This window comes from Centroberyx gerrardi, chromosome 3 (assembly GCF_048128805.1).
Source record: "Centroberyx gerrardi isolate f3 chromosome 3, fCenGer3.hap1.cur.20231027, whole genome shotgun sequence".
Classification (NCBI taxonomy): domain Eukaryota; kingdom Metazoa; phylum Chordata; class Actinopteri; order Beryciformes; family Berycidae; genus Centroberyx; species Centroberyx gerrardi.
The window spans coordinates 31,667,799-31,679,723 of NC_135999.1; the positions used below are offsets into that span (position 1 = coordinate 31,667,799).

Consider the following 11,925-nt stretch of genomic DNA (forward strand, 5'->3'; position numbering starts at 1 on the left):
GAAGGAGTTGGACTTGGACTAACCAATCGCATATTTTCTTGACTTTTTGACCAATGGTCTCGCCCCAGAAGGAGATGAGAAACACCGTCCACTGGACCATCTCACCCTGGGATGGGAGGAAAAGCGGGAAGCTGTTTAGATGATCAAACATACTTTCTGTATTATTGTTCCTCAAACTTAGTCTATTGCTGTAGTCAATTAAGACACTGCATCTACCATGGGAGAAATGGGCCATGGGTTAATGTAACTTGTCCAGCACATAAAGGACCATGTTAAAACTCAAGCAAAAAGCACCGAGAGAAACAAGGTATCAGTAAACATGTCGTGTGTTGCTTAGATTTGCTTAGAAGTTTTTAAACTTATATGGTCATTGTTTCTTCCAATGCTTGAATAGTAAGATCAAATTACTAGAAATTAGGCTTGGGCCGATATTCAATATTATCGCGATATTTCATGAATATCGAATAAAAACTGAAAATATATACAGTATATCGCGATATACAATATTATCGCGATATACTGTATATATTTTCAGATATTTTGGCGGGACAGTATCATGATATCACCCAAGCCTACTACAAATGTTATGTAATTTAGAAGAATCAAAATAAAATACCCCCATAAAAAATACCCCCATAATACAGTAAACTCTACCGTTTCAGGTATCTCCAGCCTCTCCTCCATTTCTCGGAAGTCGACGATGATGTAACCGCGGCAGGCTCGCCACAGCAGCCGCTCGAACGCCGCCACTTTCCATGGATGGACCACCCCAGCTACAAAACTTTCAGGGAATATTTTTAGCATGTTGTAATGTGGATTGGGTTGAATATTCACTCACTCACACATTTTATTTTATTTTGTATTGTATGGCTGGTCAGTGCACTGCATCAAGTTGAATTTTATATGTCTCTGTGTGTGTGTGCATGTATCTGCTGTAAGTGTGTGTGTTCCAACCTGAGGCGTATGTCTTGTCCATCGTCCAGAAGAGAGGTGGTCTCCAGAGAGGGAGGGGGAGGTGGGGCCTGGCAACACACACACACACACATACACACACACACACACACACACACACACACCATTTTGTATTCTAAGGACATTCCACTGACTGACATTAAAGCCAGTTTTCATGTCTTTAATTGTGTCCATGTCTTCAATTTGGAGGATTTGCCTCATCTTTGAATCCCTGTGAAGACATTTGGCTCACACACGCACACACACACACACACACACACGCACACACACACACACACAGTCCCATTTCGTACCTGTAACTCAGTGAGGGAATGTGTCTGGATAAGAACCCCGCGGTATTGGCTAAGGTGAGTCAGCTGACTCCTCAGACTGTCCCTGTTCCTGGACACCTGGAGAGAGACATAATATTAACAATAACAATAATAACAACAACAATAATAATAATAACAAAAATAAATTTAAGGTAGTTCATAATGAAGATGTTTCCAGCTGCATAGAGTGAGAATGAGGAAATATATTTTGATTCATAATTATATTTTTTCAGTTTATAATTGACTGTTTAGTGTTCATACTAGCATAGAATAAGCACAGGGTGGAGATTTCTTTCCTGCCCTATATATATTTATGGCTATGGTTGTTTATGGCTGTGTTTATAAAGGCCTATGTTTATGCTTCATTATTTGATTAAATGAGTCATTTCCCCCATTCGCAGATCCCATTGGTCGCATTTGCAACCACTTTTGTCGCAATATGCAATCTTTGAATTTGAAACTGTGGGATACATTACTGCCTTTACATGAAGAAGGAATTTACTAAAACATTATTGAACAATAAAGTGAAAAAATAAAATGAAAACTTTTTCATGTAGCTATGGTCAGGGAGGAACCAGATGGCTGACCGATATCTAAAATAAATTTAATAAAAGGTCCAAATTAGCCCGATTTATCGCTCTAACCCTAACACACACACACACATACACACAGACACCTCTCTTAGTTCTCTAGCCAGGCGTTCACTTTCTTCTTCTATGTCCAACAGCTCTCTGGGCTGGGGAGCGGAAGGGGCGGGGCTGGGAAGAGACGACAGGCCAATGAGAGTAGGCGACAGGGAGCGACTGATCTCCTGCTCCAGGAAGGCTGAGGAGGAACGAAGGAGGAAAAAAACACAATAGGAAGGAGTTAGAGAAGGTCATTATTCATTGGCTGGTTTGTACAGGATTGCATGTTTTGTGACTGTCTCTTGTTAGTGTCTTGCTCATTTTTCACCAATTAGTTAATCAGTTACATAATGTTAGATTAACCTGCAGTGAGATTAGCTGAAATTCTCATTGATAACAGTTGAAGTGTTTGAGTGGCAGCCACAACTCACTGAATGTCTTCTCCATCTCCTCACATCTCCTGACCTCGTTCACAAACTTCCTCTGGAACAAATTCACATGAGGGTTCAACTGGAAGAGAGAGGGAGACGGAAGGATGGAAGGAGAGAGGGAGACAGATGGATGGAAGGAGAGAGGAAGATGGAAGGATGGAAGGAAGGTGGGAGACAGAAGGATGGAAGGAGAGAGTAGGATGGCAGGAGAAGGAGATGGAAGGATGTAAGGAGAGAGGGAAATAGAAGGATGGAAGGAGAGAGGGAGACAGAAGGATGGAAGAAGAGGAATACAGAAGGACGAAGGAGAGAGAAAGATAGACGGATGGAAAGAGAGAGGGAGACGGAAGGATGGAAGGAGAGAGGGAGACAGAAGGATGGAAGGAGAGAGGAAGACAAGGATGGAAGGAGAGAGGAAGACAGAAGGATGGAAGGAGGAGATAGAAGGATAGAAGGAGAGAAGGAGACAGAAGGATGGAAGGAGAGAGTAGGATGGAAGGAGAAGGAGATGGAAGGATGTAAGGAGAGAGGGAGATAGAAGGATGGAAGGAGAGAGGGAGATAGAAGGATGGAAGGAGAGAGGAGGACAGAAGGATGGAAGGAGAGAGGGAGACGGAAGGATGGAAGGAAAGAGGGAGACAGAAGGATGGAAGGAGAGAGACAGAGTCAAGCATGTGAACACACATTACATTCACCAAGGTTGCCATTCCATCAAAATCCTGTCCCATCTGTAGCAAAAACTGTCCGTCACGCAAAACAGAAACCCCAATCTGACCAGTATACACACACAATACACATGCATTTCAATGGCCAAATGTATCAACAGAAACATTCAAAGTCCATGTACAGTAAATTTATTTTACTCTTGACTTGTTATAACATGTTTTTTCCCTGCAGAGCTCATAAGAAAGCCATGTAGATATAACAGGTATTAGGCATGAAGTACCTAGAATTGGATGGAAATCCAATCTAACAACCAAAATAAAGTAACAAAGGGGATAACATTGGTGAAAATAAAAATGGACAAGAGAAAGTTAGCTCTTGAAGAAGACAATGGAGGAGCCTATTCTGAAATGGAGGATGTGGCGGGAGTCAGCGTGACTCAGCGGGAAACTGTAAGAGGCTGCTTACTTCCATCCAGACACTGCTAATTTTTTCTCTGTCTGACATTGTTTTAATGCGCAGTGTAGCTAAAGTTGAGACTGATGACTTGGAACACCTAAGGAAGCCCCAAAACGGGTCGAGGTACATAGTTTGGAGGAGACACATGCCTGCCACAACCAAACCATTGAAAATATCAGAATAAAAGCATTCTAAAAACGCCTCCCATGTGTTCACAGCCTGTTAACTGTATATAAAAGACATTTTAATCCTTTTGAAGGCCTTGAAGATAATTCAAGACCTTTTCATACTTTTTAAGGACTCATGGATATTGTGTTGGTTCTACGAAGGGGGCAGCAGCATGGCATCTACTGTACAACCTGACCAAGCTTTCTCTATCAACTAGGGCTGCAGCTATCGATTATTTTAGTAATCGAGTATTCTACCGATTATCCCATCGATTAATCGAGTAATCGGATAAGAAATACTTTTGCTTTATTAAAGAGCAATAGTAAATATACAAAAGAGAAAAGCTGTCCGCACGAAGCTGTCCATACGACACTGTGATTTACTGAAAACGAGGTGAAATAATAATTATTATTGATATTTATTACTAGGCCTAAATATCATACAAGTTCATAAGACTGGCTAATGTACATTTATTTACTATGTTGAAGGGTTGCCCTACACCTGCTGACCCTACTCACTGCAATCAAACTAAACTGAATATACCTGCTGTATTGGACTGGTGCATTTTAGGCTCCAATTGCTACTTACACCACCTGATATTTTGCTTTCTGGGGTATTTTATGCATCACTGTGAGGGGAGTAGGTGTGTGTGTGTGTGGGGGTGTGTGTGTGTGTGTGTGTGTGTGTGTATGTGTGTGACTATCATAATAATAACATGAATGAAGCTCAGGCTTTCACAAATTGACTGCAGCATTTTATTTTCTGTGGTTATTTTCTTGAGCAAAACTTAGCTAACTTAGGGACATCATAACTAGCCACCATATTGATTTACGTTCTTAACTAGCCATTACATATAGCCATAATTAACGTGCATTCTTTACTAGCCTTCATCTCATCCCGTTTTAATATTAAGTGCTGACTCCGCCCACCCGGCCAGTTTCGGCGTACGCCGGTAGCAATTACAAGTGGACCCTATCCTACAGTCCCTGCTCTCAGCGGAGGGAAGGAGCTACGCTGTGTGGGAAGCGCTGTGATCGTCAGACCTCTCTGGATTAGACAAGCAAGTAGAGAAAACCGGCATCAGCCGAACCAATTTATTGCCAAATGCTTTGGGATTCAACACATTAACATTGCTTCCCACGGTCAGAAAAAGTCGGCAGATTTGTCGCTAGTCGCTTTTGAGAAATAAAGTCGCCAGGGGGGTCTGAAAAGTCGCTAAGTCTAGCGACAAAGTCGCCAAGTTGGCAACACTGGATCCGAAACTTTGGACACTTTCTGTCGTTTTCTCTGGCCTGTCTCTTCTCTTCGCCCCTCGCTATTTTCTCTCTCTTTCTCCAGCGTGTTGTGCAACAGTAATAATCATCCGTGCGAATCACTGAGTGTGTATATAGTTATATGGATTAAACGAAGCTTCGATGCAAAGAATTTGCATCGATGATTTTTAGTAATCGAGTTACTCGAGTTTCTCGAGGAATCGTTTCAGCCCTACTATCAACGGCTCAAACTCAAGGTAAAGGTGAATGACTCACATCTCTGAACTCCACCAATCCCAGCTCTCCCAGCTCGCTGACACAGTTGTAGGCCGATCCTGATTGGAGGAAGAGCTGGACCAGACACACCTCCTCGCTCCGGAACAACGCTCCCATGGCAACCACCTGAGGGTAGAAACAGTCACCTATCTGAGAAACGAACGTGTGCAACTTCCAAAACTCCATCTACAAGTTTACAGCCAGAGACGATTGTCCAGTCGTGGTTTGTCCATTCACTCCTATGAATCTTATTCTATGATTGTGAAAGACTGGAATAAATCAAAATGAATTACTTGCCTGTTCACCCGAAAGAAAGTTTCTCAGTTCAGCAGATGCCAAGCATAAACATTAGGCAAGCCAACTTCTCTTGTCGATACTAGAAACTACAGCTAGCTAGCAGAGGTACGACCGGTCAAAAGGGTTGGAGAGAGAGAAAAAGGGAACAGAGAGAGAGTTGGAGGGAGGCTATAATCACAAACACATGAAACCTAACTTCCTTCATGTGACCGAAGACGGGTGGCACAGTAATTGAATTTAGGGAGAAGAGGAGCAGAGAAGAGAAGAGAAGAGAAGAGAAGAGGCAAAGAGGAAGAGAAAAGGAAAGAGAGCGGGAAAGAAGAGAAATGAAGCAAAAGAAGAGCAAGGAAGAGAAGAGTGGCTAAACTGTATCCTGCATTCCTTCTTATCAATAGGCCTATTATCATGTTGGTGACACATGAGTTAAAGCTTTTGCTACTGTTGCACTTATTGTAAGTCATGATGGAAAAGTGTCTGCTAAATTATTGGTTCCCAAATATTTGCATATATATATGCAAAGCCTCCCCAAAAATATGCACATTAGGCCCCCATCTGAGAAGATTTTGTAGTTATATGTGGTTTAGTACAGAACTGGACAACTGTCTATACTGTACTAGGCGGAAAGATAACAGTGGGAGAGTGAAATCTCTCATCAGAGGAAATCATTCCTTACATCATTCTCTCAGGATTTTATCATCAAATGAAATAAAAGTGCTGGAGGACCCCCTGGAACCCTTCCAGGAGCCCTGCAGGTCCTCAGACCCCACTTTGCGATATAACTAAAATGTTAAATGTGTTTGAGGGGGGTCTAGAAATTGTTCTTCAAATTTACATTGCAACATAGGGGCAACATGCCAGTTCAGGGGGAAAAAACGCCAAAGCCATACAGTGTGTTGAATGATCTGACAGTCTCTCAGTTGCTTGTTTTAGCCTGAGATATTCCCTCCATTTTGTAACACTGCTGTTAGCATAAGCTTATAGATGTAGTTATAATGGTAACAGTACAGTACGCCAAGCAATCCCAGACTTTTTCATGTCAAGGACCCCTCAACAGATACACAAAATTGGACCCTTGTTTGTTCAGAGGACCCTTCAGAGATATATTTTGTTTAAAGATATACTGGCTTAAGTTCGTCCAAAATGGTAAACTGTCTATATTAACTGCAGGTGGGGAAATTACAGCACTACAGTGGGCTAATTGACGTGTATGCCTGGTTATAGCCAAACTCCATCAAAAAGTGACAATTTAATGTTACCTTGCATATCAGCAAAGGTGCATACGTGGGACGACATGACTTAAGACCTTTAACGAATCGTTAGGGTTTTATGATTACTTCGGCATATAGATGCAGCCACCTTTTAATAATTTAATCCACCGTTATTCCGCCAAAATGCACCGTGGTGGACGGCAACTAAGTTAGCAGCGGGAACAAACACTAAAGTTGACATTTATTTGAAATGATTTAAGTAATGCTTGGTGAATTACCTATATGCCGAATTGACGATAAGAGTCTAACAGTTCGTTGAAGGTTTTAAGTCATGTTCTACATTGTATGCACCTTTGCATAGAAGTAAGGCAGCGTTTAACTGTCATATTTTTGAATGGAGTTTGGTGTTCCGAGACAACGCTGCGTAGGGGGGCTAGCCGGAGTGATGAATTGACTCCCGTGTAGCAAAACCGCTACCATTAGCATGCTAACTGCCGTGCGTCTCCAGGCAGAGCAATGCGGTTGTGCTTCTGTAGCTAGCGTGTGCGTCTGAATTAAACGCTGGAGCTGTGGGTTTTAAGCAGTTTTAAGTGACTCCAATACAACCTTACCTTTTAGCTTGTGTGTGCCTGTTAACGGTTGCTTGTCCGGGACGCCCGACAGGTAGCAGAGCTGTCCCTCATCTTGCGTCTGCCTCTCTCTCCTCTTCCCTCTGCCCGTCCAGCTGACCGAGCGCAAAGATGTAAACAAAAACACAAAAGGCTCTCTGACAGAGCAGTGACTCTCAAACTGGGGTCTGGGGATGTGCACGGGTCCTTGAAGGGGTTCCAGGGGGTCCCCCAGCAAAGTGAAGAATAGTTCACTGTTATTTCATTCACTAGACAATTAGACACTAGACAATAGTAATTAATTTCAGTATAAAACATGAGTGAAATTATGAAAAGACCTTTTTGTTGCCTACAAATGGGTGATTTAAATTACACAAGCCTAATTATAATAATACATATATAACACTTATAAAAACAGAGTTTACAAAGTAGTCTAATTTAAGCAAACATCACACTCATATATCACAATAATATAGGACCAAGTAAAAAAAAACAAAAAAAAAAACAAGAAGGCACCGCAAGATAAAACAAAAAATAACAGAAGAGTATAAAAACAATATAATAGTAAAAAAGAACAGGGTAAAAGACATCCTAAAAGCAAGTCTATAAGACTAAAGAAGTGATTTAAGTATTAAGAAAAGACTGGATCTGAGGTTGCACACCATCTCAGAGAGGGTTAATGGTCTGTGATACAGGTTGGAGCCAGACCTAATGATCTTTAAAAGTGATCAGCATACATGTCAAAATCAATTCTAAACCTAACAGGAAACCAGTGAGGAGATGCCAGTAGGCTGTCTAGCCAAAATAATTATCGGTCTGTCTTTTGTGTTTTTTTTCCTTCTGTTTTTATTTCTGTATTTTTTGTATTTTTTTGTATTTTATTTAATTTCTTCTAAATCACATCAAATATATTCAATACCGCAGAGAAACTTCAAAAAGATTCCATGCTGTATCAAGATCACTTTGCAGTACATCGGTCCTGTTTTTGTTACTGAGATTTTGTGAAAACGTTCACTTGAATACCTTTTCAAGGATGCAACTTGTACAAAATGATTACTAGGACTGAGAGGTTCTTTGGTTGATCTCTGTGTACAATATAACACCTAATTCCAACATCTGAAAACACCAGACCGGGCTACTTTCGCCAAAATTCAATCCAAAATTGATTCACTGTTAGCTATTTTCAGGCCAAATATCCTGTTGAGATGCTGTAAAGAGTCTCCCATTGTATTTTTCTTTGTAGACAATTTAAATAACCAAGAAAATAAGCAGTGAATCCTTGCGATTAGTTTTATTTTGTGGCATGAAAATGGTCAGTTTTAAAGATGCTGAATATGGGCGCAACATACCAGCTATCAGCCACTCCAGTCCAAAAATATCAGTGTAACCCTTAGTTTCATGGACAGACACTGCAGAACTGGATAGGAAAGTTGAATTGGTGAATACAACTTCTATGAGAAAAGACAGAAAACAAAAGAAAAGAAAAAGCATTTGGGTTTTTTTCTAGGTCTTTTTCATGAAGGACATTGAGCAGTCTTCTGTCCTCATGTTCTGTATTCTCTTCTTCACTGAGGTTATTGGACGGAAGAGGGCTACATTTGTTAGTCCATCCATCCATCCGTCCATCCATCCATCAATCCATCTGTCTATCCATCTATCCATCCATCTATCATCCACTTAACCATCCATCTGACAGTCACCACATTTCGTCAGTAGCCATTATGAGCTTTGTGCTGCACCATTACCATACCATTACACTACCATTGCCATATTATCATTGAATAAAATAGAAATACATTATTTCTATATTCTATAATTATTTATATATACATATATATAGTTTTGAATCTTTATTCCAATCTTTGATTTTTGTTTTTTGTTTGTTTGTTTGTTTTTACAAATGTTCAGTTTTTATTTACTTTCACATTAGTATCTCTGGTAGTGATGGTATTTTTTTAAAGGTATAACAAGTTCAGAACAGGTATTGTGTATGTGTTTGCAACAGGTGTTGTGTAAGACAACCAATGAACCATCACTTCTTTTTAAAATTTATTTACATGCATTTTTCAATTAGTGTTCAGCAAACGTAACCAAACATTATTTATTTACCCTGCACATAAACAAACAAGACAAAAGCTAAAAACATTTTATGTTGTATTTGTGTTTTTTATTTAAGTCAACAAGACAAAGTTTTGTTTTTATTTTTATTTCAGTTTACAAACACATCATGGAACGCTGAGGTATCTTGCTGTATTAATGTTGAGTTGTCCCTCATTGTACATTTTGTGCTTTGTTCAACCGGCATGGCCTGCCTTTCAGACAACAATCAACAATATATGACAAACTGAATGATGAACACAACCAGCTTATACAACAAACGAGTTAATTAGTTATTTAAGTAGTTAATTAGTTAATTAGACACAGTCAATACCATCACACTGAAACAGCTAATGTAGTGAAAGAAAAGAGAACAAATGTGTGGAGGATTGAAAGTTTAAAGCTGCACTATAGGCAACTTTGCACATTGGCGGCCCCAAATGGCAGCGAGAGGTAACTGTTGTAAAAATGTGAACTTCAATACCCAGAAATTCTTTAAGGTGATGTCAGTAAACTGCACACAGCTCGCTCATGTGTACCAACCTGGTCGCTCTTACAAAAAGACACAGGTAAAAACCCACATGTGAATTCAAAGCACATGTGCTGTTTGGACACATGTTGGTTTTCATACTGTATGTGAACACATTTTCTTGATCACATGATAGCAGATGTCAATTCATAGGTGAGAAGTGTTTTTTTTCCCCACATGTGAACATTTTTTTCACGTTTTCACCTGCCATTACATATGACAACATTTGCTTCACATGTGAAAATGTAATTTCACATGCAAAGAGACAATTCACAAGGAGTTTGCTTGACTACATACATGCATAATCTGTGAATTATGATAAGTAAATCTGAACGGAAACGGCACATTTTGATAAAAGTTCCTTAATATTGAAAAAAAAAAAGTTTTAGATTCACTTTAGGCAGTAAAGTTTTTTGTCGATAAGGACATAATGCAGTAAAGAGCAATGGAAATGCATTTGTTGAATAAATCTGTTCATACATGCTGTTTTAACATGTATAAGTCTGCATTGTGGCTGTATGAACATTTGTTGGTGCATTAGAATCTCACCATGTTCTTTATTTTCGTCTTAAAACAGCATGAAATATGACCAACATTAGCTGACATAAAAACAATTCTTGAATTTTCTTTTTTTTTTTTTCACAAATATAATAGGCAGGTATAAGTATGCAAATCCCACTTTAATACCGCATAAAAAGGGAATTACATTTAGTTTTCCCAGCAGCCTGCTTTTTAATAACAGTTATTCACAGTTTCACACTTTTACAGGGTTGTGATGAGCTAAACTAAACTAAACTCAACTGAACCAATTATAATGCTATCTACATAATTCCGACATAAGAAATTAATAGAAAATAGTTCCGTTTTGGTAGATCTTTTAATATATCACTGAAAATTGAGGTGAATATCAATTTTTTTGGCTTGTGTCCACATCCAAGCAAAAGTTGTGATTTACAAAAACCTGATGTTGATGATGAAAATTAGATATTTGTAGTGTAAATCACAACTTGGATCTGGTCGCACACAAACTACTATAGGAACCGTTTATATACAAGGTCACAAGAGTCGGATGTCATTCTCTGGTCTAAAAAGCTGTGTGGTTTGGTAAATAGAGCTTCCTTCTAAAGAATATATACAGCAGCCACTTGAAGGAATAAAGGTCAAAGGCCATTTGCAGTATGTGTTATTGTAAGGTTGCTATAGTATAGATACTAAAACGAGGCTTTCAAATACACTGGTTTCTGAGTGTGTTGACATTTTATTCTTTATCGCGACCTTTACTTTGCTCCATTACAACCACCTCCTGCACCCATTAACTATCTGTCTAATCCATTAACAGAACTGATCGACCCCACTGACCCCTCTCCAACTGAATCAGTGAGGCAATCACAGTTGACAGGTGACTGAAAAAAATCTGTTCTGATCAAACGACAGGGAAAAGAAAAAATGATTATTTTTCACCATGTAACAGTTTCAAAGTGGCTAGAATAAAGCTACAGAATTCCTACATAGGATATTGCTAGAAAATAGTTCTGTTTTGGTAGATCTAGCACCGGAAAATGAAGGAAAATATCTAACAGAGCATTGCATTGTTGTTTCCACATATAGGCTGTCGATTTCAACGGTAAACTCACTCTCCTCAGTCCTTTCTCCCCCTCCTTCTCCTTCCTCTCCTCCTCTCCGCTCGTCTTCTCCACATCCTCCTTTTCCTATCTGTCTCCTCTTCCTCCTTCCACTCCTTCCTCCGCCGTTCCCTCCTCCCTGGTGTCTTCCTCTTTACACCACTCAAGGGTTCGCGCGTCCCTGACTTGCCACTTGTAGGGCAGCCTCAGCAGCACCCTGCGGAGCTCGGGGTTGCGTACGATGGGGACCACGGGGTTGATGATGGGTGCCACGGAGGACATGACCACCACGGTCACATGATACCACGGCCAGCTGCGCTCCGACAGGTGGGCGGCCACGGTCTGGTCGAAGGTGACGTAGGAGGCGATGATGGTGACGTATAGGCGACCAGCTGGAGGAAGAAC

General features: G+C 40.2%; 1 protein-coding gene across 2 annotated transcripts in view; it reads right to left on the reverse strand.

Annotated features, from left to right (window-relative positions):
* The window catches only part of tcirg1a (T cell immune regulator 1, ATPase H+ transporting V0 subunit a3a), a 12,260-nt gene extending 6,984 nt beyond the window's left edge, over positions 1 to 5,276 (reverse strand). For both annotated transcript variants that reach the window (XM_071899027.2, XM_071899025.1), the window contains exons 1-7: positions 5,160 to 5,276; positions 2,341 to 2,419; positions 1,960 to 2,108; positions 1,266 to 1,361; positions 955 to 1,022; positions 655 to 781; positions 24 to 106 (exon numbers count right to left, since the gene is read on the reverse strand). In XM_071899027.2, the coding sequence (XP_071755128.2) occupies positions 24 to 106; positions 655 to 781; positions 955 to 1,022; positions 1,266 to 1,361; positions 1,960 to 2,108; positions 2,341 to 2,419; positions 5,160 to 5,276 (719 nt within the window). The remainder of the gene's footprint in view (positions 1 to 23; positions 107 to 654; positions 782 to 954; positions 1,023 to 1,265; positions 1,362 to 1,959; positions 2,109 to 2,340; positions 2,420 to 5,159) is intronic.
* Positions 5,277 to 11,925: the final 6,649 nt, after the last annotated feature.